The sequence below is a fragment of the Syngnathoides biaculeatus genome, chromosome 9, assembly GCF_019802595.1.
Source record: "Syngnathoides biaculeatus isolate LvHL_M chromosome 9, ASM1980259v1, whole genome shotgun sequence".
NCBI lineage: Eukaryota > Metazoa > Chordata > Actinopteri > Syngnathiformes > Syngnathidae > Syngnathoides > Syngnathoides biaculeatus.
Window position 1 is genome coordinate 19,849,872 of NC_084648.1, and position 27,672 is coordinate 19,877,543.

The window sequence follows — 27,672 nt, forward strand, 5'->3', positions numbered from 1 at the left end:
AGAAATCAGACAAAACAAGAAAAATAACAACATAAGCCATGTTCATAATCATGAATCGGCCAAATCTCAGGGTTCTCAATTTGGATGCGCGTTCCCGAAAGGCTTCAGGTTTTTGTCGACGTCACACCGGAATAGGTGCACGCGCGACACCCGAACGGTTGTCATGAGAATCAGCAGCTCGAAGCGAGCCAGGGGACAATAACAACGTCGCGGCTCACTCTTTTCAATTCAAGGTAAAAGCATTTGCCGAACATCTCGCACGAGTCTATTTCGTTCTGATGTTGGTCTTTGTGCGTTTCGTGACTGCTTTGCTGCTGCAAGCAGCTAAGAGCTAGCCCTGGCTACCCCGATAAGTTGGCACGCGCTAATGCCACTTCCGAGGGGGGTTGCTGGCTTCGCGAGCCCTCCGTCAGCCTCCTCCCGTGCCAGCCAACCGCGGCGAGGACTGCAGCGGAGTTGGCATCGTGGGAAAACGGAATCCCTTGCGGCACACGAGGCGGCAAAGAGTGCTAGTAGTTGTGGGCCCGTGTTGTGGACTGGTAGCCAGCTTGCGTGGTGGGACATTTAAACCCCAGCTCGGTGGGCTCTCACAAGTTAGCAAAACGACCCGCCGGCTCACTGTTTCGCTGTTTTATTTATTAAGAGCCACGCGAGTCCTCAACCAGCGTTTGCCAGTAAATGTGTTTGGAATGAAGGAAGCCAAAGTCAGTGTTGTTTGGCGAGCTAGCGAGCTCAGCCATTGCTAGGAATCAAAACAAAACGTAGGCTAGCCCGCTAGCCGAGCAGACAACAAAGATGAGACGTGTCGCTGACACTTTGTTCACGTTAACTTATGCATGCAATTTCTCCCCCCCCCCCCCACGACAAACCGTGACTTAGTTACGCGGCGTTATGTGAACTATTTTGACTTGTTTGAACGACAGGACGTGTCGACCGACCCGACGCAAGCTCGGGAAAGGATGAAACACGATGTGAGTGGACAATGGCGAGGGATGTAAACAAAAAGTAGCAACAGTTAATCGTAATTCGGACAAGACAGGAGATCGGTTCCGATTGAGCTTGTTACATAAGCACGTCTCCCGTTACAATGGGAGGCGAGACGTGGAAAATTCACAGACGGCCCGTCGCGTTTCTTTGTCTGCGCCGGGATTGAATTCACTTTTTGGGAGAGGGGTGGGCGAATGGGACAAATCCGAAAGGGGTCCCGGTTGGCATCGTGCAAGGATTTGAAACATCAATCCACTTTATTGGGATCTCCACTTCCTCCCTGTGGTAGAACTGGGAATTGCTCATGTACGCCGTCCTGGAAAGACTCACTTCCTGTGTACTAATACTAAAATACAAATGTGCACGTGATTTTTATGAAAATATCAGAACATGCGTTTGAACGTAAATCGCTCCAAAATTGTTGATGAGTAGAAGATGATTGAATTAAAATGTAACGGCATCACAGTAGTATTGTAATGATTACCATGTCTCGGTCACAGACCTTTTGGCTTCCGGGTTCAAGTCTCGCCTTTCTCGTCCAGAAATTGCTTTTTTGTCTATTTTTGCGGAGTTCTGTGGCCACCCCCCCCCCCACAGTCCTAAAACATGCATGCTTGTTTAATTAATTACTTTAAACTATCCAGAGGTGTGAATGTGTCCAAATTTGCTCTGTGATTGTCGTGAATTGCGTGATCTTTAAAAAAACAAAACAAAAAACTATAACTCTTTCTTGTGATTCCCTCATATCAGGTGTTTGCAACTCTTTTCCAACAAGTACCGCCTCAAAACTTACTTGGATTTTCTTAGTACCACCATTAAGACAAATATTTAGAAACTGCAACATTACATTCAATTTAGTAAAAGAAATTATTAGGAAAAGAATTTTTAGTTTAAGATACTGTAACATGCACAGTTTAAAAATAACACTGCAGTTAAATTAGGGTGGAAAAAAACCCAAGTCAAAAGTTGAGTGCAAACGTGTTGGAAATACGCAAAAGTTAATTTGTCTGAAAGTTTCAACACAAGCAGCTCTTAACTCTCTCTGGACCAAATAAAATTTTGCAGAGAGAAAAATTTGATACTTTCAGAAAATGATACTCTGGACTTAAAATTTTCGATTATATTAAACCTGTTGCAAATTTACAACCCCTACCACGACGGAAAGCTTAAATGTAGTTGCATTGAGTTTTAAAAATCATTTATACAACTGAGAAATTGTTAGCGAATGTTCTGTATTGGATTAAAAAAAAAAAGTTGAAGCCAGTATAATTTTCTACAGTTTGAATGTTATATCCATGGATTCTTTTGCGTACATACCTAACGGTACTTGTACAACCACTTAAGGTATTGCAACCCAAAATGTTGCAGTCAAATCCAGTTGTTATGATCCAATTGTCAAATTCATCCCTCTCTAGTATTCCCTTTAAATTACAGCATTGTTATCTTTTTAAGGTTTCATTTGTTCCTTTATATCTTGAAGCAGCTAATGTTGTGACTAGTGATTGTAAATGTTTGAAACATTTTTATTTTTTATGTACTTATTGCTCAAATCTTTGTTTCGGCGACCGTCGACTGACGGCTGACTGCGAGTCTGTGTTTGTCATCGTATTAAAAGAATGTCAGTTGACTGTTGTTGTGACTTTGAACCCAGGTTCCATCTTGATGAGGCGACAGGATGGCGGGAGCAGAGGTGTGCACCCCTGCAAACCCCACCTGCAAGATTATGACCTTCAGGCCCACAATGGAGGAGTTCAAGGACTTCAACAAGTATCTGGTTTATATGGAGTCTCAGGGCGCACAGCGCGCAGGTCTGGCCAAGGTAGGAGGACTTGCGCATTTCCTCTTCTTGTTCCCAAAAAAGATTCATGATTCCTCTTCTCGTTCCTCCAGGTGATTCCCCCTAAAGGCTGGAAGCCACGTCGTACCTATGACGACATCGACGATTTGATGATCGACGCTCCCATCCAGCAGATGATGGCCGGCCAGTCGGGCCTCTTCACGCAGTACAACATTCAGAAGAAGCCGCTCAGTGTGCAGGAGTTCAGGCGACTAGCAAACAGCGACATGTGAGTATGCTGGCAATGACGGCCGATTCTAGGATTACAGATTTAGGGGCCCCCAAAAATGGACGTGAATTGGCAATGCCGACAAATTCAACAATCGTCTCCTCAGTCACTCACATTTGACGAGCGCCTTCACGCTGGCAAATCTGCACACTCGAGTACGAAAAATCACGCGCGTAAAATTTGTTACGAGCAGAAAACGTAAATATTGAAAGACGTCACTTATTTTGTGTAGTCTTGACATGAATTTACGTGTCTATTTTATAAACGTTAACAAAGCAAGCCTGCTCCTAAACAGTCAGTGTTCACCCAGAAACTGGAAATGCAAGTTAAGCGTTGTGAGCATGTATGGAAGTGATGCCAAAAGCGCAACGTTCAGAACCGCTCCACGTACTGCGAACGAATTTATGTTTAAAGTCGTGACCATCATGAGCCTCGGCTAAGGAAATTCAGATACATTGAAAACATTTCTGGGATATAACACAAGTAATGTTTCAGTATTTAACTATAATAACAAGTATGAGATTGTGATTTACTTTGACTTGATCGAAGTTGTAACGTTCGACTAGTTTGTCCATGTATCCAAATGTGAAGGGTCTTTTTCTCCCGTTGTACGCGTTATTTCGAAGTTGAAAACTTTTCCCCTTGACATGCTTTAGGAAGATATAGATCATCGACTGCTAGTTTTCACCAATGGATTGACAATATATAGCGCCGTAAATGACGCTAGATCATAACAATACATCACGATTGCCGACAGGAATGTTTGTTCAACGTATCGCTCGCTTGTTGCCACTAACGCCGATGATGTTGAACTCAACTTTCAGCATTTTCAAAACATTGCGGGTGTGGACCGTTTGCGTTTATTCCTTGAAACTGTTCTTCCGATAAAGTTTGTCAGATCAATAATTTTTATTGATGACAAATTTTAAATACCGTTTTATATCATGTACTACTCATGTCAGTTAAAATTGAAAGTTTAAAGGTTTTGTTTTCAATTTTAGTTGCGTACTTGTTTATTTTATGTTTAATTTACTGTTATGCTATATTAACCGAGTAAGTTATTTTAAGGTCTTGAGATTCCATCCTTAATCACACCCGCAACTTTATCTGCGAGCATGACTGACCACATACATTTTTGACCCGTACATTTTTCAAATGTGAGTGACTGGTTTCCTCCTACGACACGGTCATTGGTCCACTGTCGCGCAAGAACATCGCCCCATATTTGTTTCCTCCACATTTTGTAACATTAACAATGCTTTAATCTCAAGACTCGACCTAAGCATGCTTGTTAGCGTTCCTCAGGGTTCTCCAAGATCTTCCCACATTCCACAGAGCATACTTGTCAGGGTCATTGAAGACTATTCATTTCCCATCATACTTGAGAGCCCAAAAAGTGCCAAAATGACTTTTTATGCATTTTATATCAAGACGTTACAGACACACATATATATATATATATATATATATATATATATGTGTGTGTGTGTGTGTGTATGTTTTTTTTTTTTCTCTTTTCTCCTTGATATTTCTTGGAGAGGAGATTAGATATTTTTTTTGTGTTCTTTTTCTCTTTGTGTCATGAGTAGAAATGTTATTTTCCCAGTTAAAGTTTTTTTTTTTTTTTTTTTTCCCCCACAGGTACTGCACGCCTCGGTACCTGAACTACGAAGATCTGGAGCGGAAGTACTGGAAGAACCTCACGTTCGTCTCGCCCATTTACGGCGCCGATGTGGGCGGCAGCCTCTACGACGAGGTCGGTGGGATTACTGGAGAGAGGAATGCGAATGCTCGATGCGATTGTAATCATGAGCAAAGATTTAAAAGTACACGCAAAAAAACACTCCGAGAACTTTAACTTTTAATGGGGAATATTTCAATTGCAATGCAAATGTGATTAGGGTAGCGGATGTGGGTTCAATCACATAGAAAATCAGTAAGATTATGTGTTTGCATACCTCAAATAATTTCATACTTCTGTTTCACACGTTCTAACGATAAACCTTGTTGAGACTGCTCACTTTATTTATTTTTTGAATCCATACATCAATTTTCTATGACGCTTGGCCTCATCAGGGTCCCAGCCTGAGGTGAAGTCTATTCCTGCTGACTTTGGATGAGGGGCGGGTCGCACCCTGGGCAGAATTTATCACCCGCCAGTCGTGGGACACATCCGGGCAAACATCCATGCATCCATCCATTTTCTTTGCCGCTTATCCTCATCAGGGTCGCGGGGAGTGCTGGAGCTTATCCCAGCTGTCAACGGGCAGGAGGCGGGGTACACCCTGAACTGGTTGCACATCGAGACAAACAGCCGGACTCACAATCACACCGACGGGGCAATTTAGAGTGTCCAATTAATGTTGCATGTTTTTGGGATGTGACTCAGAATCAACAGATATTGGAAACTTTGCTCCCATGTCTAGGAGGCGACACTTTGCATTTGTATTTCTTTCGACTTCACTTTAAATCTTCTGAAAGCAGTGTCTCTTGTGCTCCAACTTGTAGGATGTCGAGGAATGGAACATTGGGCACCTGAACTCGATCCTGGACGTCATCGAGGAGGACTGCGGTGTGTCCATCCAGGGGGTCAACACGCCATATCTCTACTTCGGCATGTGGAAAACGACCTTCTCCTGGCACACCGAAGATATGGATCTGTACAGCATCAATTACCTTCATTTCGGAGAGCCCAAGTCCTGGTCAGTGGCTGCTTTATGCTTAGTCAAGCCCTTGTAAATCAGAAAGCCACGTAGTGTGGCAATATTCCAACCTTCACAATCACTTCCATTTACTAACCACTCACTTAGGCCGGGGGTAGCCGCAAAGCTTTTTTTATGTCTATTTTTTATTTTTATTGATCTTTCCGGGTAAATTTTTGAACACGGCAAAGGCCGGTTTAATTCTGTCAAGTAAATAAAAGTAGTGCCATGGCGTTCAAACAGAGCTGCTAATCAAAATGAAATGGTCAGTCTCAATAAGATTAAGGAGATAAGTTGTTCTAAATAATAGATCATGCCGCTGCTCTATGCTGAGGCAGAAACATTGGGTCAACGTGTGGTGGAAGATTTCTAGTAAAGCCTGGAAATATTTGGACTTATCCACCGAGAAAAGTTGGAAAAATTACATTGAAAGATTGCTGATGATGATCTCGAAGGATCATTTATCGTCTAAATACTGTCCATTCTCTTCCGTTTTTCACTGCTGTTTATTGTATGTAAACATAACAGTCTGTTATTTTGTAAATTGTATGGCTATCCCTGTCAACCTGATTTTCGGCTTGGGCTTTGCTCACCGAGTGTTTGATTGATTACATTTGAGGCGGTTGCCTTCGACGAGTGATCGTATACCACCTCGGCGGACACGTCAATACGTACATTGGACTGCATTTTTCTACCAATGCAAAAATCGTAATAGACATAGATTGCAGCTGCGGGAGCTTGGGGGGTGTTGGAGGTCAGTCCAGTTCCAGGACCTTAAATAAAGATCCACCCCTCACAAGAGCCTCTTCACATTTAATCCCAATGACGCCAGAGCTGAGTTTACCGTGTCACGTCTGTTAAAATGACAAGTCATGTGATGATGGATTGCGAACACACCTTCGGGGGGAGGTTGTCAATATTTTAGAATGTCCCGCCCACCCCCCACACACACACACTCCCTACCAATGTTCTCACTTGATGTCTTTTTCAACATCGCAACCCTAAAATGAGAGGGGACCGTGAGGTTATTGTTCCTGCGTTTTGTCTTTTACTTTCCACTAGATGGCAGTCTTTAATTTGCAGTATTTGCTCTTTTTGCCGTCTTGATAAAGAGCAAGCAACAATTGACCCCTACAGGGCACTTAACCACGCCTCCTGAAGTGACGTCACGCCACGTGCGCAGACGTAAGACAAACAATTTGTAAAAAATGGCAAATACAATACAATACAATACATTGTTAGACGTGCAGACGCCATGCTTCTGATTTCATTCAAATCAACGATATATTATAGATTCTAAATCCAATACATTCTGAACTGAGAGAGACGCCATGCTTCTGATTTCATTCAATCATTCACACGTAGCAATGTTATGCTAGCGAAGAACGTCTTATTCATTTTTACGAGACGTTTGTTAAAAATCAAATATAGGGCATATCTTCGTGCAAACACAGTCTGGTTAAGCTTCGGCCGCTAGCCAGCAAGAAAGCGACACGTTTGTGGAGTCCGATCATCGCTAAATATCGCTCAACAAAGAATAAGTGTGGCAATCGTTCACACGTAGCAGTGTTATGCTAGCGGAGAACGTCTCATTCATTTATACGAGACATGTATTGAAAATCAAATATAGGGCATACCTTCGTGCACACATATCTGTTCCGGTTGATATTAGATGGTTTTAGTTGATGATGCGGTCTTCCACAAAGTTTGATCCATCGAAGGCATTTTTCGTACTGGGTCTTCGGTTTTGGAAAGGGTAGGAATCGAACTCCGCCAACTAGCCTTTCGGGATACCTGTCGTCACTATTACAAAGTCCGTGACTACACCTCTTTACCATATTTTTTGTTAAATAACCCAAATACGCGATAAAACGCTAACAAAAGCTATACTGGACCACGCAATGTTGTCTGAGAAAATGGCGGGAGCAAAAACGGGCTTTGGTTGATGCAGATCTCTGGCCTCTGATTGGTCAGTGACGCGGATTGCGCAATATCCACGGAGGGGTCATTTGTTTTCTTCTTCAAGTAATTCTCGTTGTTTCTTTCACCTAACAGGTATGCCATCCCCCCAGAGCACGGGAAAAGACTGGAACGGTTAGCTACTGGTAATTTTTTTCAATATCGATTCTCCTTTTATCAAGTATCAAAGGTAATTGAGTAAAGATTAAAAAAAGAGTTTCACTACATTTAAACATTCGGAAAAAAGTATTGGTGATTGACATTTTGGTAATTTTGAAAAAAAATTTTCTTATTCCCCCCCCCTTTTTTTTTTTTTAAAAGATGAACAAAAGGGAGCATCTCTGAAAACCAAATATCAATTTAAATTGTATGCATCTTAAAATATTGCACAATCTTTTTCTTTTGAAATTTCCCCATTGAGAAAAAGTCCCTTAAGTTTGTGCGTGCGTTTGTGTGTTATCAGGTTTCTTTCCCAATAGCTTCAAGGGTTGCGAGGCTTTTCTCCGTCACAAGATGACTCTAATCTCACCCTTTGTACTGAAGAAGTATGGAATTCCCTTTGATAAGGTGAAAATTAATCTCCGTGCCACTCCTTTGTTGCCATTAAAATTGCCATTATTTAGAAACTTTTAAGAAAACAGCTTTTCCTGCCTCTGAAATGAGCCACGCCTATTCCGATATCGGCAGTGGCTTATTTTCATTCTTGCATTTATTATTCCCTTTCATTTATCATGAAAAATACACAGCGCTTTGTTTTCTTGTACCCTTTTTCCTATTTGCCCACTCTCCAATGCAAACTTTCAGATTACGCAGGAGGCCGGAGAGTTCATGGTCACCTTCCCTTACGGCTACCACGCCGGATTCAATCACGGTTTCAATTGTGCTGAATCGACCAATTTTGCAACCATACGGTGGATAGACTACGGCAAAATTGCAACACAGGTATCAAATGAACTGATTGCAATCGTACTCTTTTAGTTTATCCATATCGACATAATTACCGTATCTCCTCTCAAAGTCTCTGGAAGGTAAATTGCTTTTCCAGAAACAACCATTTTTGTACAAATGCACTATAGATGATAATATCTTTTTTTTTTTTTTTTTTTTTTTAAAAAAAAAAAGCTTTATTGTACAGTAAACCCCCTCTTAATCATGGCTCCCTTTTAATACATTCACTGACCTGATGGGGACAAGTTTTTTTTTTATTTTATTTACTTTTTTTTTTTGAGCGACAGTTATGGGATGTTTTCACCGCATGTGTGTGCTCTGAAGTTTTAAAATAACTTTTCCATGAGAAACAATTTTACTAATTGACGACGTCATTTGAGGATCAACTTTCTAATTTCTCGTAGCACGTTTGCCCAGTTACAAACTGCCGACTCCCCTTGATAAAATTCTTCTCATTTTTTTTTTTCATGTCAGTTTTGAAACGCTATCGTTGGCAAAATGAATGTGTTCCCTCTTTTGCCCCCCTGTAGTGTACTTGCAGTAAGGATATGGTCAAAATATCCATGGAGCCTTTTGTAAAGAGGTTTCAGCCTGACCGCTATGCCAACTGGATGCTGGGCAAAGATTCTGCGCCCATCGACCACACATTGGCTACTCCCAGTACAACGCCGGAGTTGCAAAGCTGGTTGCAGAGGCGCTCCAGGACAAAATCCTCCAATAAAAGGTATTCTTCCTCTTTTCATTATGTTTAGTATTTTTGTAATGTATAATGCAGTTTTTTTTTTTTTCGCTTATTTATTGCTCATTATATTTTAGTGCATGGTACAACTGCATGTTTCATTTGGCGTCTTCTCGTAAATGTTTTCCTTTCCCGCACAGCAGCAGCCATTCTCGAATGCGCTTAAAACGTCTCAGAACCACAGAGGAGCCCGTCGGCCTGAACGACAGGTCCCTGTGCAGCAGCAAGAGGAAAGGCCTGTGTGGTCCGCCCGGGCCCAAAGCGCGGCGGTCTCTCGTCGAAGCGCCGTGCGCGTCGGAAGAGGCAGAGGAGGAGGAAGGGCAGGAGAAACTTGGAAAAAGGGAGACCCGACAAAGCCACAATGCTCTTCAGCTTTCTGGTAAGATAGCTGTTGAAATTTGTTTTCCATATGGCATTCTATTTCTTTTCCCTTGTATTGAAAAGTTGTGCCGAGGGACATCATTTCATATTTATTCCATGCAACCTGCTGTCCATCTGCAGGTCGTTGCAGACAGATGTGTGTGGTCAAAGTGAACCGAGTACAGAGCAACACTTTGAGTTTTCCTCATATGGATCTCCGAAACTCTCCGTCCAGTTCCTGCCCGCCTCCTGGCCCCTCAGCAAAGCACAACTTAAAGGCAGAGAGTGAGACTCACGGTGACCCTCAAGGACCCTCAAGGCCCGAGATCGATGATAGGACTCCCGAAGGACTCAGAGATTGGTCTGAGCCGTCTGAAATGCAGCTAGAAATGAACGCGTCAGCATGTTGCCCTCCTGAACCTCAAGACCTCTTAAATTCTCAGGACCTTTCTGCCATGGACGCTCCCATGGAGACCACCACACTCACCTCCTCGTCACACACAACAAGCACCTCCGCTGAAACAGAGACGGGCTCGTGCCCTTTCGTCTCTGATGCTCAGACAACAGACTCGTTGAGTCCAGGAAACTCTTCGAGCCCAGAGTCAAAGACTCACGGCAGCGTGGACAAAGCATCAGCCATTTGTGCCAAGTCACTCGTTAAAGCACAGAAATCAATCACTTTTGACCAAAAACATATCTACCCGCGATGCACTGCAGAAGTAGATTATGATACAGACCCTAAGCCAGCAGAGGGAGGTAGTTGCACATCATGCACCCCCCCCACTTCTCCGGGGCATGACTGTGTCTTAGAAATGAGCAGTTGTGAGCAAAGTGTTTCGCCCCCATTGCTGCAAAGAAGTGCAGTGGATATGCCACACCTCACTCCAGAGCCAGCAGATACATTCGGAATCAGTCCTCTACCTCCTGTACTGACCCAAGAGATGCCCTCCCTCACCCCGGCTGATGATGGGCCACTTGCCATGTCAAAATCTTGCACCTACCCCCACCAGTTTGCACCTGTGCTCCAACGGGAGATCCCAGGAGGTGCTCCAGCCTCCCTCGAAACCAAACAGGAAGAGACCGAGTCGAGGATTCCCAAAGAATCTTCCTGTATAGAACAAATCCACGACTGGCATTTACATTCTTCAGATCATTTTCAAAGCACAGCAGATGCGAGGTTAGAAACTGATGTGGCTCACGTGTCTGGCAACGGCATCCACAAAACATCCGACAGTGTTCACAAAAGTCTTGTAGGTGCAGAAAATCACACAGTGGTTGGAGACATTGGAGAGAGCGAGGCCTCCTCCCGGCTAGTTCAGAGTGTTGCACTCCAAATAGAACATTCCAGCTTATCGGCGTTGGCATCAAGCGATAAAGAGCAAGTTCAAACTGATATTGCATCGAGTCAAAGCAGCGCTGGCCCTCTTGGGCCTGATACCTCAACCAGTCAACTTTCGTCCTCTTCAATCCCACGACAGCTTTACTCGGATTTAGATCTTAACTCTCATTCGCGCTGTACTTCCCAGAGTCCACAAATGGAGCACGCATACGACTCCAGCAATATTTGGAGGAACTTCAACTCTCAGAGTCCTGCCGTGCTCATCCAAAGCCTCCAACCGGACCCCCCGTGCGACTTCACCCAGGACCCCCTACCGTACACCGTGTGGACGGAACCCCAGTGCAAAGAGGTGACGCATCTTGAGGACCCCGGAGAAGAACTACGTGAAAGCCACGAAGGGGACGCTGGATCTCTTACTTGGGCTCAGCTGGAGCCGACCACACTGCTTGCAGTCAGTACCCCTGAGAATGTTGAGTTTTGTGGGGACGAAGGGGATTCCGACGAGCGCCTCTCTTTAAGCAGCGGACTAGAAAGAGAGACTCATTCGCCTGTCGGTGCAGTTTTACCTCCGGTAATGAGTGCAGGTGCGCGGGACGGCATTTCTGATGTGGAGGAAGAGGAGTCCGAATTTGAGGAAGAAGAGCAGGAAAGCAGCACCAATGGGGAGGACAGCAGTGATTCATCTGATGAGGATGAAATTGAGCTGAGTAACTACGAGTATGACGAATCAGCCTTGGAACCTGGGGAGGTTTGTGCTGTGAGTGTTTTTATGTCCTCTTCCACCAAATTGTGTATCCTTACTGATTCCCATGCGCCTTCCTGTTCACGCCAGTACCCTGCCCTGTCAGTAAAGACCACCACAAAGAGCTGGCGTCACCCACTCAGGAAGCCCACCGCCAGAGCCGTGCCCACTGCCGTCAAATATCAGGCCGCCAGTGATGATGGTCAGTATGCACGCACGCACGCACGCACGGTTCATTGAGAGGTCCTGTTGAGGTTTTGCTTTCAAAAGAATCGGGCAGCGACTCGTAAGCCAAGAGCTTGTCTCATCCAGCGTGTGCGGTTTGTGCTGCGTAGCAGGCGGGACCGAGCCAGAAACCATAATCATTTGGCTTCTTTGGCTCATTGCGGTGAGCCGGAAGACAAGTTGGATTTGATGACCGAAAATCATTATTCAACATCAGCAACGTAATAGCGCGCAGCATTTCCTTTGTTTAGGTCGGGAGGCTATCAAGAAAATTGCCTCAGTTGTGAATAGACTTTGTCTTAATGCAATGAAGAAGAAATCACAGTAATGCCAGGTAGCATTTTGTGCCGCTTTTTACAGCCGCTGAACCATTTCCCCGCTTGCCTCTCCTCATTTTTCATACTTTATGTCGCCCCCAAATGATCCCTCTGACGTCAATGTGTGCATTAAGCAAAAAAAGATTTACCTCTGTGTCCCATTATAATAAAATACCCTCGTGATATATACTCCATTTATTTTTCACGGTTCAGAAGGCGGAGGCCCCCCGAGATGATGCACGTACGCACGCGCGCACAATCACGTCCTTCATCTCCACGTTAGTGTTTAAGGATCAGTCATTTAGTCTCCATCTTCACTGTTTACCCCTGCTCAACATTTTTTTCCCCCATGACATTACCACAACTGACAGGTCTGTTTTATGACGACGACGACGGAAGATTTTTGTCATTTTCACGTCTGTCAAGATTCGTCATCTTAAGTGATGGAGTGAATATGACAGCAGCAAGACTGTTTAAACTTTGTACTTTTTTTTTTTTTTTTTTTTTTGAATAAGAAGTCACAGGCTAAAACCTTATTAATTAGACACACACGCGATGATCCCTGTTCATATTCCCGCACCTAGATTCCTCTGAAACAGAAGAGGATGATGAGCCTGAGAGTGAAGCGTGGGCGAGGCCGCTGATCTACCTGTGGCAGAACAGGAAGAACTGCTTCATCGCGGAGAGGGAGTACAACGCTCACGCTGCCACCATGGAGCCGTATTGTGCCGTGTGCACACTTTTTATGCCCTACTATCAGGTGAGCCGGTGGTCTGCCTGAAAATGTGTCCGTGTGTCCGCGTGCATTGATTGCAAGATGGCCACGATCCATTAGCACACCTTAAATATCGCTGTTCTTTCACCTCTAGTCGCTTAGCTGGTAATGGAAAAATCAATACGCACAGATCACTTTGTGTCAGACTTACCCACTCAGAGGGGATTTATTTCACGCAGTATGTTAGATGTTACCTTCAATACATTTCCATCCTGTTGTTTTTTTTTTTTTTTTTTCAGCACGAGAACTGCTAATGCACCTCACGTCACGTTGGCATAATGAGGTCTGAGAAAATATAAGTTGGACTTGTTAGCATGATTCATGCCTATCCAGTGGAGCATTTGTCAAGTCCATCCATCCGGTTTCCGTACCGCTTTATCCCCATGTGGGTCGCGGTTGTGAGAGACCTTATCCCGGCTCACTTCGGGCCGATTACAGTCCGGACTGGTCGCCATCAACCTTAGGACACATGAATAAACAATTAATCACACTCACGTTCACACCTGCGGGCAATTTAGTCTTCAATAACCGAGCATGCATGTTTTTGGGATGTGGGAGGAAATCCGAATGCCTGGAGAAAACCCACGCAGGCAAGCAAGAACATGCAAACGCCACACAGGCGGGGCTGGGATTTGAACCCCGGTCCTCAGAACTGTGGGGCAGACATCTACCGTTCTTCCCTATTTGCTGCAGAATTAAAGTGTTTCCGCATAATAAGCCGTAAATAGCGGCTGTCTGACTAATATATCAGTTATGGTAATCACGTTGTTTTGAGCTTATAATTATCTTAATGAGGACTCATTCCTGTTATTTGCCTCCTACTAAAATAACATTTTATTGCAATAACGGCGAGCTAACATTTAATTATCTACTGCTCTCTTGAGTGAGAGTAGGAAGGGAATGAGGAATGTCACAAGCTGGTTTCCTATCCCAGGGGGAAGACAAAGCAGAGGATAGTAGCCCGAAAACTGCAGAGGACGCGTCGGCGTCTTCATTTCCTAAGGAGGGTTCCAGGCATTGCTTCCGGGGTCCGAGGAAATCCAAGCCCCTGATCCCGGAAATCTGCTTTTTCTTCCGTGAGCAAAACTGCCCCCCGACTCCCACCAATCCTCTGCTGCAGGACGATGGCACCTCCCCTCTTCTTTACTGCCAGGGATGCTGCCTTCAAGTACACGCAAGTATGAATCATCCTATTCAAGACCGTATAATCTGAAAGGAGGGCGCTGTAAAGTCTCAGGTCGACGTGGGCGCTGCAAATACAGTTGTAATAGTTTCAACACTTCTTGGTTTGTTTGCCACCTCCTCCACTCCACGTTAGTTGGTTTCTCCATCTTGTGCTTCTTAGAGGGTCAGTGGGTTTAAGCTCTGAGTCATTTCTCCTGAAAATTCCACCCCCTCTGCGAGGATTTAAAGTATATTATTTCCCTAGTCAAGGGATGGCGGGTGCATCCTGTGTCTACGCTTCGCGCACTTCCTGCCCAAAAGCTCCCAAGTCAGATCCAGGAGGCTTCAGATGCTCTGTGGGAGACCGCCACAGTCTCTCTTTACCCGACGTCGAAACGTATTCATACATATTCAAATCCTTCATTCACATACTTTAACTGCCATCCAATCCACACACACGTTCTTCCGAAATCTTAAACCCCTATTTGGTCGGCGCATGCACGAACACACGCATATTTTTGAGATCCCTAAATGTTCGTCCTCGCCCAAGAATCCCCCTTACCTCGAAAATGACACAGCTTATCCTTAAGTCGCTTTCAATCCCCGCCGTGCCACTAGTGTTGATCCCTTCATGTTTTATCCTAGAGGGTGCGTAGGTGTTATTTATGCAGCGTGACTGTTTGCAGCTAACCGCGCCGCGCTGTGTGTGTGTGTGTGTGTGTGTGAGACACGTTAAGGTGATCTACACATGCGTGGTTGCAGAGTGGGATTGCAGTCTGTGTCATTTGACGCTGATGACCATACCACGAGTTTAGTTTTCAAGACCATCTGTAAGCTAGGGTGGAAGTGTACGTCGCTCTCGCGTCACTTGAGCTCTGGGAAGGAAAAAAGAGGCGAGGTTGGACGTTTTGCTTGGTTTGGTGATGGATAGCAGAGGAAAAGAACCGAGACGTACTGTCATACACAAGCTTTTGTTTCTTGCAAATAAAATGTCCTTCCTGGTGGTTGAATTTTACAGGCAGCTTGCTTAGAGCATAGAGTCACATTTGTCTCCATTTTTTTTTTTTTTTTTTTTTTTAATCCAAAACGTTTTTTTTTCTTTTACATCAAAACACTTATTTTGTTTGTTCTGCTGTCTAAGCAGACATGGATCAAAACTGCATTGACGCAAAGTGGGCGCTTCTCCGATTGTTTGGCAGCCCCGACGTACGGGTTCAGAAGGACCAAACGACATTAGTGGCAGCGTATTGTCCCGCACGCAGTTGCGGCAACATGCAAAGACCTTGAAATATCCGTCACAAATACATCTGTCAACCAACAAGGGGCGCCTGGAGCCCCCCCCTCCGTGTTGGAGTGGATAGTGAGAGTCGCGCTTGCTTTGTACAAGTGCATGTCTTCATCACAATCCCAATGATCCTGATGCTGTTGTTCAAATGTGAAATGACGATTTTCTTGCCTTAACTGCAGCAACATTCTCGCACTTGGATACCATCGATCCATAGTTCCCCTCAGGCTCCCGTGCTTTACTTTCTTTGCATGGAATAATACCTGTTCAAAGTCTTGTTTTCCTTCTATGAATATGTCTGGCAATAGGTTTGCTATTCTCTATCAAGAGTTTTGTTCTTTGTAAAAGACTCACGGAGCTCTACTTTAAAGTAGATCCCCCCCCCCACCCCCCCATCTCCAGTTTCCATTTTAAAACAGGAAAGTGAGTTTGTTGGGAAAGTAAGAAAGTGCAGACACTGAAACGAGCCAAAAGAGAATTAGAAAGTCACATTATTTTGAGTTACTGCTGCATCACAACAGCCATCTCTTGAGCGTCACGTTTTAAAAACATTTGAGGGAATTTAGCTGTCTGGGAGTATTATAGTCATAATTGTGGCACGGCATTGTTGTCCCTAACCGACTGCGGCGTCTTTACGGGAAATCCCCTGAAATAACATTCAGTATTCATAGTCGGACAGCCTTTTAGAAGGAAGATTGGGTCATGAAATATTACTTACGTGGCTTGTGTGTTTCGGAGCTCAAGTTTGAATGATTCCAACTTCCTTTAGGTTGCTATGGCGTTGCAGCGGATGACGCCAGTGACCTTTGGTCTTGCGATCGCTGCGCGGAGGGCGTCTTCACAGCGGTAAGCACGTTTAACTGTCACACCCCCCATCGTTTTCCAATCAAGATTTCTAAACCTTTTGTTGTCATGATCACCTGTCCTCTCACAAAGGCATTGCAAGTTGTTTATTTTGGGGGCTACCTGACAAAATAAGCTCAAAGAACTACGAGTACACCTTTTTGGTATGAGCTGAAGGAAAGGCGCTAACTCTTTAAACCTTTTGAAAGTGAATCCCTTTCAGCATGAAATCATTTCCCATGAACCAGACTCGGAGCCGCACATGAAAGCAGCCTAGTTAAAAGCTTCTTTTGCTCTCTCGTCTTTCTCAATGTTTCCTCAGGAATGCTGTTTGTGTAACCTCAGAGGCGGAGCGCTGAAGAAAACCCGAAATGACAAGTGAGACAAGCTTTGGTTCTGTGATTAGCTCAACAAACTCATCTCTGATCCCCGGAGCACAGACACAATAAGTGTTTGAGTGTCTTAATCGCACCGGTGTGTGTTGCGTGTAGATGGGCCCACATCATGTGCGCGGTCGCACTGCCAGAGGCCAGGTTCAGCAACGAAGCCGAGCGGGGTCCCATTGACACCAGTAGGATCCCCGTGCAACGATACAAACTGGTGAGGAGCTCTCAACATCGCATACGCAGACCCGGCGCCGGATTTTCCCAGGTCTTTAAGGACGGGCTCGCTTCAATTAATGAAGTGTTCGCGGCTCCAATTAACGGCGTGAGACGAGCGCGGCCTCGATCAAAGTGAGATAATTAACCGCTGGTAGGAGCGAGCGGCGCTCGTGTTAGTGCAAATGTCCGTTAAGTGTGTGTGGGTGTGCTTCCATCGCCGCTCTGTGTGTTTGCTTAATGAGAGACTTGACAGGTTGCCACAATGGTTAGGCCGGTGCTCCAGGCGCCGCGATAGCTTTGAAACGGATTGGTCAGGTCCTTCCTCGGCTCAAGTGGATAACCGAGATGAACCCTCCCTGCTCTTTTCACCTCGGATTACAGTCTTTCAAGGAAGTATTATCGCGTGTATAATGATCATCTTAAAGGTCAAGTGTCGTCCCTTTAAACATTCTAAAATAGATATTGAAATGAAAAATACATATAACATTACTCACTTCAATGTCTATACGAAAAAACAAATATGAGCGGAGAGCGGGTCATCCATGCGCAAAGTTGGAGAAGTTTCATCCGTCATCCAAGTGGTCGCCATATTGGCTGCATCTCCTGCCCCGGACATTCGCCATTGAAAACACGCTGTGGACCCCACTGTGGGACACGCCCCTTCAGTCACGGAAGCTCTTTTCCAAGAAGAGAACGTCTCACAATCGAGTGAAGTGTCCGGGGCAATGTTACCCTCTTCTTTCGAGCCATATTTAGATGATATGCGGATCACTTCTAACGAACAACAGACTCCCAGACAGTATGTATGAGCCAGCCCGGCTGAAGCCGTGCTCGTCCACGAGGTACGACGCGGAAACCTTTGCTGGCGACCCTGACGCGGAAACCGTCCGACGCGCACATCGACACATTTAGCGCCCCTGTCATACGTATGCGGATCTTTTGTTACGTTTATTTTTTCGTTACTATTATTTTATTTTTTTTTGGTAGCTGTATACACACCTACCTGTCATTTGGAACCCACAAAGTTCTCGTCCTTTGCACCCGTGCAATCCATTTTTCACGACGAACCTGTGAAGGGTAAATCCATCCTCCCGAGCGTTCGAGCAATATGCAGCAATGCAACGAGCCGGCATTTTGGCTGACACGAAGGAACAACGAGCTACCTTCCCGCAGGTAAAATTAATAGAAAGAAACGAGTCCGCTTGGGGGGGGGGGGGGGGGGTCCTGCCCCGTACGTCACTTCCTGCTTCTTCACTTGAGAGGATTTTCATGGCGGGAGTTACAAAAAGCCATATACGTCGAAATCATGTTTTGTGGTGCAAAAACGGATGGGTCCATACCGGCTGCCGTTTTTTCATTAATAACATACTAAAAACCATCCATTTCATGCCACTTGACCTTTAAGATTGTAAGTACAACTGTATAATAATAGTTGGTCATAAACACTTATATTATTCATCACACAAAATAAAACCAGTTCACGTAAGGCAGTAACTGACGTCAGTTGACATGTTCTGCTATACAAATTATTACATACAATTATATTAGTGTGTATTATATATATTTTCAACATGTGGAAATTGCAGCGAAGCACTCGTGATTATTCACCAACATCTTTTGCTGCTGTTTTTCATCGGTAAAAAGGGCGACAAGCCTTCCAGCATTATGACATTTCAAACTAAACATTTTGATCATGGTAGCGGCTTTTTTAAAAGTCTGCCCAAGCAATATAAACCACAAAACAGTATTTCTGGCCCTGACCTAGCTGTGTCCACACAACGCGACCGTGTGACTCACCCTAGAATGAAGAAAAAAAAACAAAACGAGCAACTAAATCTGCTTAATTTCCCACCGTACTGCCCAGTGGTTAGACCGCAATATCATGAAAAAACAACAATAAAGCCACGGTAATGTTAGCGCCAACGCCTGCGCAAACAAACGCAGGTAAGATAGTCTGAGGTCTCGAGTCGCCATGGCGATGACAGCCAAGCGAGTCAGCTGGACTTTAATGAACGTGACCGTACACTTTGGACAGACCAAATGTAGGAATCTGGTCCTTTTGATTCTTTTAAATTTAGTGAAATTCTGCGTGCTATGGCCTTCTTTTTTTGTTCAGCCTGTTCATTCCACATCCTCCACGTGTTTTGAGGCCAGCACTGGACCCGTTGCCCCCGTAGCACCCCACCACGTTCATAATTCAACATAACACAACACACACACACTCACAGGAGCGCGCCCGCACACATCCATAATTTACTGTGGGAATGTTCTTAACGCATGGCTCAACACAGGCACCCGAATGCACCCCGGGGAGGGCACAAGCGTTGCGCAAAGTGAGTTAGCTTCCTATGTGGACGGTGGAAAAAAAAATACAACAAAAAAAAACAAGGCCAGTGTTCTCACACTACTTTGAGGTCTCATGCTCTTTGTTTTTCCAACAATTACTTCCCGCAGATACACATCTGCTCATACGCAAACAAGACACGTCGGCGGTCGCACGCCCGTTCCAATCGAGTCACGCCGGCTTCGCTAGGTAGACGAGTCGCTCCGGCCAGCGCGGCGGTCCATAATGGAGGAGGTGTGGGAAAAGGCCCGAGGAAATGTAGGCCAAGTTCGTCATCAAGCAAGCACGCACTGGAAGTCTTTCGTTCATTAATAAGAAAAAGCATTATTATAAAGCATTCATGTAATTGTTTGGACTCCCTTTAAAAAAAAAAAAAAGAAAAATAATTTTTTCCTTCTGTATTTAATACTCCCCGATCCTCAAGTGATAGCTGTAAAAACAGAGCCGGCCCTGCTGGAGAGTTTATTGATTTCTTTTATGTAACTCAATAACACATTCCACTAATAGTTCCAATTCTTATATTTCAAACTTAATTTTTCACTTGCAGCGCTCTCCCAATTGTTCTGCGGTGAAACCGTCGGCTCTTTTGAATTTGCAGATATGCGCCACTTTTAGACCTCCTGCAAACAGTCATGAAAGATGTTAGATTAATCTCATAATTTGGCACCTGCAATTAGGGATTCCAGGGATTTTTTGGTGGGGAGGGAAATCATCATCTTATTTAACTTCAAACATTGTCTTTACAATTATTTAAAATAACGATGCTGACAGTTTGACCCCCTTTAACGGATTAATCCTTTGGTCCTTCCATTTTCGAACGCGCTGATCTTCGTCAGGGTTGTTGGCGTAATGCAAAAAGCGGGGTTCCTCCTGGACTAGTAGTCAGCCTTTTAGAATTTTCCCCAAAAATTAGAGGTTGAGCAGTCCTCTGTATTGTTTTCGCCCTTTTGCTACTTTATCTACCGGCATGCAGAATGGCGTCACTGATGGTGTAACTCCGTGAAATTGATGATATAATGTCATGCTTCATTAAGGAAAGCTGAATTTTCATCATTGTTTGCTAGCAAATTCACATTTGAGCTTATCAATGCCCTGACATTTTCATAGGCTATATATATATATGGTATCTTTTATTTATTGTCAACACATGCATATTTATATAAGGGTTCCTTGTTTCATGTTTCCATGTGAAACTGCACCTGGAGACACAGCGAGCGGGGCTCAAATGGATCGAGAAAGGACGCACGCTAACGGAGGCGGGCCACTCGGGCTCTAATGGGAGGGTGTCGTCATTTTTTCCTCCTTAGTGGGAGAGCGCATGATTTGTGGAGAGCGGAAACACCGCAGCGACGGGTTTGGACTTGATGGGCTGTTTAGTGAGGGGAAAGTGGCCAGTAGGTGCGAGCGCGTTTGTGCACACATGCACGGTGCTAGCGTGTGTGTGTGTGTGTGCATAAACATTGCATAAACACTGCTGTGCCAGATAGTTGTCACGACCTCAGATGATGTCATCTGATTGCTCTTATTTGGGGCGATCGTAACGCTGGAACAAGAAATTTGTGTGGACAGTATTGCCGCTCGCCGCGCCCCTTCATCCATTTGTTTACGTACACTGTGGTTTAAAATTCAAGGCACGACCGCAAGATGACTCACTTTATTGTCTTTTAATTTGTTTTTTTTTTTTTTCTGTTGCTCATTCTCGAGCACTCTCGAATGAAATGCAAAGTAGGCGTGCAGCCCAATCCAAAAACCGCACTGCTGATGATGTTTAGGTGCAGCGCAAGAGCTGAATGGCGAAGCGTTTAAGATAAGACTGTGGCGACGCTTTGCTCCGGTCTTTTTGTAAATTAAATTTAATTTCAGAATAAGTTCTGGTTCCCTTGACTGTCAATCAGGTTTCTTGAAAGCACCATCAGTGATGCAATGTGTTCTTTTTCTCTTCTGCCAGTTATGAAACAAAATTATACATTTTGGGGAAAGTTGCTTTATCGAGTGAGGAACTTTTTGGTCCGATTTTTTTTTTTTTTTTTTCTTTGCACAAAAGTAAAATAAAAATAATAATCCAGCCGCATTGCTTTTGGAACACATCCCAAACTCTGAAGATTGTAATTTTACATGCAAACATTTTTCTGCATGTAAGAACTATTGAATAAACATTTTGCAAAAGTCTGAAGCCACCGGTAGATTTAAAACCAAATTTGTTAATCTGACCAAATTATTATTATTTTTAAGTGGCTCGTTCTGGCCAGAAATGACAAAAATAGAAGTGAAGTCTCATTGTTTCATTTTGAAAAGAATATTTATAAGTGTACATTTTAGTGGACAGTTTTAAGGAAAATGAAATGTTTTTTTTTCTTGACCCATTTGCACTTCTCTCCATCTTTTGTTGAACTCCATGATATATTTTTAGCATTATATTGCAGCTTGTATCAGTGCTACTACTGCTGCAGGGAAAAATCTCAATAAAACAGCCGCAGGTGGCCTCAGGCTTTTGAACGGTAGCTGATGGTTTGAGGCTGAGGATGCTGAATGTTCTGATTGGCTGACCGAAAGCATTTCTTTCTTGGGCCACAAGCTGAATGAAACTGAATGCGCTGTGGCCGTGCGGTGCTGACTGTGCTGCGGTCCTTTTGTGTGTTCACAGAAGTGCTTCTATTGTCGTAAGCGCTGTACTGAGGAGTGGCAGGCGGGCGCGTGCATCCAGTGCTCGTGCGGCCGGTGCCCCACCTCTTTCCACGTGACCTGCGGCCACGCCGCCGGCGTCGCGATGGAGCCTGACGATTGGCCGTACGTGGTGTCCATCACCTGCCGTAGACACCAGTCGCGGAGTTCTTCGGCTGTAAGTTTTGCTGCGGCTCTTCCTGGCTACCGTTTTGTGCTAATTTAACGCAGGGCAGGTCTCTCAACGTAAACCGAGTGCAGTAGAATGATGAGTGCTACATGGAAAAAGGAAGTGGGACACGTGTCCATTAAAACCAAAGCGAGCGAATATGTAAGAAAATAGTTGGTCAGTTGTTGTGGGTTTATCAATATGTAATTTTTGTGGTCACAAATTTATCTGCATATGATTTATCTCTGTTTGAAAACAGGAAACAAACAAACGAAAAAAAAATTGGCTCTGTTTTGAGTTTAACTGAAACTTGAACCAAAGCTGTAACTAACCCCATAAATGGAAAACAAAAAAAAAAAAAAAGATTTGCAGAAGGGCAAAACTGAACTTGACCACACGCGATAATTGTCCCATTTATTCACGGATGGCTGCTTTTTGCTCTCGTCCTTAATTAGAAACAGCGAGCGTCTCAGGCGTCCATCTCGCTGGGCCAGACGGTCATCTCCAAGCACAAGAACCTGCGCTACTACACGTCCAAGGTCACGCAGATCACCTCCCAGATGTTCTACGAGGTCATGTTTGATGATGGCTCCTTCTCCAATGATACCTACCCTGAGGACATAGTGGTGAGCACGAGGTTCATTAAGTCCACTTTGGAAAAGGTTTTGCAGCAGTCTTGAAAAAAATCTCAAAATGTTCCAGAAATGTGATTCTGGCCAGGAGATGCTCAACTGCGTTTAGCCTCGAAATGTAGTCGGGGGGCTAATCCAAAATGGGCTACGACACATACAGTTCCGCCACACTCTCTTTTTCCTAGTTTACATTACAAACCCGACACTCTTAAAGATGTACGCTCATAATTACAAATGTTACAGTACTTACGCAGCCCGTCAATGTGTTTTATAATGACGGCGTCCACCACCGCCGCTTTAGTTAGCAACACAGTCTGGGCAACGTAGAGCAAAGACGAGCTAGACATGCTGCTTATGTTACCTTTCGATATTAATGGAGAAAGTTAAAAAAAAGAAATCCTGTTGTTTTAAGATGCAATGACTGTCGGAGTATGTGAGTAATCGAAGAAGAAGTGGTTAAACAGGATGAGATTTTCTCTTTTCCGAGTGGGAAAGGTCTGGTCTGAAGCCAAAGTAGAAAGTGCAGGATGAGATGGTGTGTAGTCATTTTAAAATTCCACCTTGGCACAGCTTGATCCAGGATGAAAGCACAGACAATACAGTGCACAAAAAGCTCATTTAGTATTTTAAATGTAGGAGGCAACATAAGATTAACCTTAAAACAGTTTGGTAGCATCAACATCATCCCCCCCCCCCCCCCCCCCTCAGTAGTTCGCAAGAGGCTGGCTGCTTGAAAAGTAGATCTTAGGGTAAAAAAAAAAAAAAAAAACTCCGGGCACCCCTGAATTAGGTCATTTCTAGGAAGTTTGAATCTATTCAAGGGTGAAAGAGTCACCATTTTAAAACCTTAATTCTAATGACAATTTTTCAAGTGATGTTTTAACTAATTGAAGTAACTTTAATTAACTTCATCGCGTGTAAACAAAAAGTTAAATTGTGTACATAGCACACACTGGTTCAATGCAAAACCACCACCACCACCACCACCAAAAGGAGAAAAAAAAACCGCCACTTTGAATACAGGTGATCCAAAAAGTGATGCTGCTTTGTACTCATAACTGCAAATTAGAGTTTTTGTAAAGCTTCTGAAGCCCCTCCCCACACGCCGTCACATCACCGACTTCTCAGCCCTCCGCACTCTCCCGCCTCTGACAACGAGGCACTCGAAAACGTCACGGCAGCGATCGCCGCAATTCAGCAATGCGTGTACTGACCGTTATTTGTGTTGACACTTTCAGAGCAGAGATTGCGTCAACTTGGGTCCTCCCGAAGTCGGAGAAGCCGTTCAGGTGAAGTGGCCCGACGGGCTCTTCTACGGTGCCAAATATTTGGGATCCAACGTGTCCTACATGTGCCAGGTAGGATGCGCATCAGTGACCCACTAACACACTTAACTCCCCTCTTTTTATTTCCTGTGCAAATGCAAAAGTTGTGTCTCGCGTGGTGTCGAGGGAGCGGCCGCAAACTAGTTGAACCCCCTCGACGTCGGCGCCATCGTGACTCCGTCAACATGTCGAGGGCCGCGCGAGAATAGCCGGAGGGGGAGAAAAGTCACCGAGTGCCAGCGAACGCCGTTCGGAGCGAGGGATGATGGGAAGAGAGAGCCGAGGATGCGAAGGATGTGACCACGTGCATTATTCAGACCCTCTGAAATATTTACCAGGCTCACAGTCATGCAGCCCCCCCACTTAAAGCTTTATTTAGTCCAGCTGGGCGTCAAACGTTAGTTATGCGCTAATGCGTCCGTGACGCACTCGCTCGCATAAGTTGGGATTCATTTGAAGAACTTCTTTCCGGTGCCGCATAGTTTTCACGCATTTTTCCTTTGCGTGTGTGTGTCTCAGGTGGAGTTTGAGGACGGCTCTCAGCTGCTGGCAAAGCGGGACGACGTCTATACGTTGGACGAAGACTTGCCTAAAAAGGTGAAGTGCCGACTTGTAAGTATTATTCACACCTCGCGACGTAATGCGGTGGAACCTATGGATGCCCACACTGTGCAAAAGTATTTGTGGGATGGAACAATTGGAATTGAGCGGTAGAAAAGGGAGACCTTGGCATGAGGACAATTTTGGTGAAAGACTGAAAATGAATTGAATGTAAAAAAAAAAAAAGAAATCCATTGTGCGTTTGTGTCCGTCGTGTTGCGTCTTGCTCTGAGGGCACTAAAATGTTGCGCCGTCTTCTTTGACACGCTCGAGGTAGCTTTGTCGTCTTCTACGGGAAATAAATGTAGATTCTTCTTCTTCTACGCACTCTGAAAGGAAAGTTTTTGTCGTAGTCGTCTACACATTGGAAGACCAAACCCGAACGCATTGTAGGGAACGGCCACGTTTTTTTTCGTTCAAACAAATTTGTTGTATTTTCTGTCGTCGTTTTAAACTCATAGAGCTACCAAATAAAGCAATATTTTAGCCTCATCATTAAATGTGACATTCAACCGGAAGTACAGTGAGGAAAAAAAGTATTTGAACACCCGATTATATTGCAAGTTGTCCCACTAAGAAATCATGCAGGGGTCTGAAATTTTCATCATAGGTGCACGTCCTCTGTGAGAGAGATAATCGAAAAAGAAAAATCCAGAAATCACAATGTAGGATGACCGCGGCCATGTATTGTGAGATTTTGGGGAACAACCTCTTCCCCTCAGTCAGAGCACTGAAGATGGGTCGTGGCTGGGTCTGTTAACACGACAATGACCCGAAGCGCACAGCCACGAAGACCAGGGAGTGGCTCCGTGAGAAGAATAACAAGGTTCTGGCAAGGCCGAGCCAGTCTCCAGACCTAAACCCAATAGAAAATCTTTGGAGGGAGGGCTGAAGCTTCGTGTTTCTCAGCGACAGCCCAGAAACCCGCCTGACCTAAAGAAGAAGATCTGTGTGGAGGAGTGGGCCAAAATCCCTCCTGCAGTGTGTGCAAACCTGGTGAACAACTACAGGAAACGTTTGACCTCTGGAATTGCAAACAAAGGCTACTGTACCGAATATTAACATTGGTTTTCCTCAGGTGTTCAAATACTTATTTGCAGCCGTATCACACAAATCGTTCATTGTGATTTCTGGATTTTTCTTTTTATATTATCTCTCACAGTGGATATGCACCTACCATGAAAATTTCAGACCCCTCCATGATTTCCAAGAACTTGCAAAATAACAGGGTGTTCAAATACTTATTTTCTTCACTGTAAGTGCCCTCGCGTTCAAATCACCTGTTGAAGGAAGGCCCCAGCATGGTTCAAACCCACAGTCGTCACAACATCCGTACCGTATCCGGGCAATTGAAGCGCCCCTCCCATCCTTTTTTTTTTTCCCTTGCCAGTCCACAGCCTCCAGCATGCGTTTCCAGGACACCTTCTTCACCACGCAAGGCGAGCGCAAACGGCAGCGAACCCCCAACTCCCGTTTCCAGAAGGACTTCGTGCCCCTGCCGGACCTCCGGACCACCACCACCACAAGCACATGGGAGCAACACAAAGGGAAAGAAAAACGCTGGGCGGCTTACAGAGGCAAATGAACGTCACGGTCGACGCGGGGGCCTGCGTGAGTGCTTGAGATTCTATTTTTTTTTTGACTGTAAAGTATTTCCCAGATGTCCCCCGTGACGCTTCGAATGCATTTGTAAATTGTTGATCATGGATTGTCGGAGGAGCCTCGTGATTGGCCAAGCCGGACTCAACGGAAGGCCTCCTGGAGGACGACGTGGCCTCCTTTTGCTTCACATGCGTCAGGGAGAACAAAAGCGAATTGTGACTTTTACATTTGTCCATTTTTTTTTTTTAAACCGGCTCGCCCACGGTAGGTTTTTGGAGGTCTTTTATTTGGATTTATTTTTTGGAACATTTCTGCACTTTGCTGGTAGTATTTTTTTCCCGGTGTTTGGCCGTCTCCCCGCGCATGTTTAACACTGTCGCTTTGGCTGCGCCAGCGCAGCTTCGTCTCCGCTCTCCGCGTCGGTCGCTTCCGTTCCGTGAAGGAATCGCCGCCGATTGGATCGTGACGAAAATACGCGCGCGTGCTGACTTTATGAATTGTCCTCGACAGACAGGAAGCCGCGCTCGCGTACGCCCGATGGAAAAACGTGAAAATGCTACTCTGTTTAAATGAAACCCACTGAAATTATTTAAATTTGTATTTATTTTTGTGCTTGCTATATAGTTCAACTATTGCTAACTGCTGTACGGAAAGCAAAATAAAATGTTTTTTAATTGCCGATGAAGGTGAGGTTTTTTTGTTTTGGAGAATGAAAAACTTTTCTTTGTACGTATTTGTAAAGCAAGGAAAAGTTTCATTTTGTTTAGGTGAAATAAAAATATTTTGTAAAAATGTTTTATCTTCCGTAGCGCCTGTCGTTAGGATCACAGGTGAGCGTGAGCCTGTTGGGGCTGGGTTATAAAAACAATTTTTTTTTTCTTTCGGCTTGTCCTGTTAGTGATTACCACAGCGTGCAATCTCAGATGAACACTCATATTTGTTTAGCACCGTTTTTAATGCCGGATGCAAAGCCTCTCGGGGAGCGGAGGCCCAAGCGAGATACGAACTCGCAACCCCTGGTTTACCAAACCAATGCGCTAACCACTGAGCTATGGGGCCTCTTTCACGGTTTTTGGGCTTTCAAATTCTGGTTTCAAAAGTTTTCATTCAGGATTTTAAGACATGTTAAGGTTTCTAAACGGGTACAGTGTTTCAAAACACAGTTAAGGTTTCTATGGATGGTTTTTGAACTTGGTTAGAGTTTCAAGGATACAGGATAGGAAATGTCTTTCTGCTTGTCCCGTTAGGGGTCGCCACAGTGTGACATTTTAGATGAACGCTCATGT

At 44.6% G+C, this 27,672-nt stretch overlaps 1 protein-coding gene across 3 annotated transcripts; it reads left to right on the forward strand.

Annotated features, from left to right (window-relative positions):
• Positions 1–71: 71 nt before the first annotated feature.
• Positions 72–27,065, forward strand: kdm4c (lysine (K)-specific demethylase 4C). 3 transcript variants are annotated; one of them, XM_061828637.1, is made up of 22 exons: positions 72–233; positions 2,639–2,806; positions 2,878–3,053; positions 4,695–4,809; positions 5,562–5,755; positions 7,811–7,860; positions 8,178–8,281; positions 8,519–8,656; positions 9,193–9,386; positions 9,542–9,780; positions 9,903–11,848; positions 11,933–12,044; positions 12,969–13,144; positions 14,094–14,337; positions 16,378–16,454; positions 16,774–16,829; positions 16,943–17,051; positions 22,042–22,236; positions 22,683–22,853; positions 24,098–24,217; positions 24,704–24,796; positions 26,175–27,065. In XM_061828637.1, the coding sequence occupies exons 2-22, from the start codon at positions 2,663–2,665 to the stop codon at positions 26,367–26,369; spliced, it is 4,848 nt and encodes a 1,615-aa protein (XP_061684621.1). In that variant the 5' UTR covers positions 72–233; positions 2,639–2,662; the 3' UTR covers positions 26,370–27,065. The 3 variants fall into 3 exon arrangements, with proteins under 3 accessions (XP_061684621.1, XP_061684619.1, XP_061684620.1); XM_061828635.1 differs by having other exon boundaries at positions 74–233; positions 9,903–11,857; XM_061828636.1 differs by having other exon boundaries at positions 74–233; positions 9,545–9,780; positions 9,903–11,857.
• The last annotated feature ends 607 nt before the right edge of the window (positions 27,066–27,672 follow it).

What these genes read in the sequence shown, in the direction of transcription:
- kdm4c (XM_061828635.1), top strand. Translation starts at nt 2,663, where the DNA reads ATGGCGGGAGCAGAGGTGTGCACCCCTGCAAACCCCACCTGCAAGATT. An exon ending in TTCGGAGAGCCCAAGTCCTG is followed by an intron (nt 5,756 to 7,810) that starts GTCAGTGGCTGC and finishes TTCACCTAACAG; the next exon opens with GTATGCCATCCCCCCAGAGC. An exon ending in CCTACCCTGAGGACATAGTG is followed by an intron (nt 22,854 to 24,097) that starts GTGAGCACGAGG and finishes TGACACTTTCAG; the next exon opens with AGCAGAGATTGCGTCAACTT.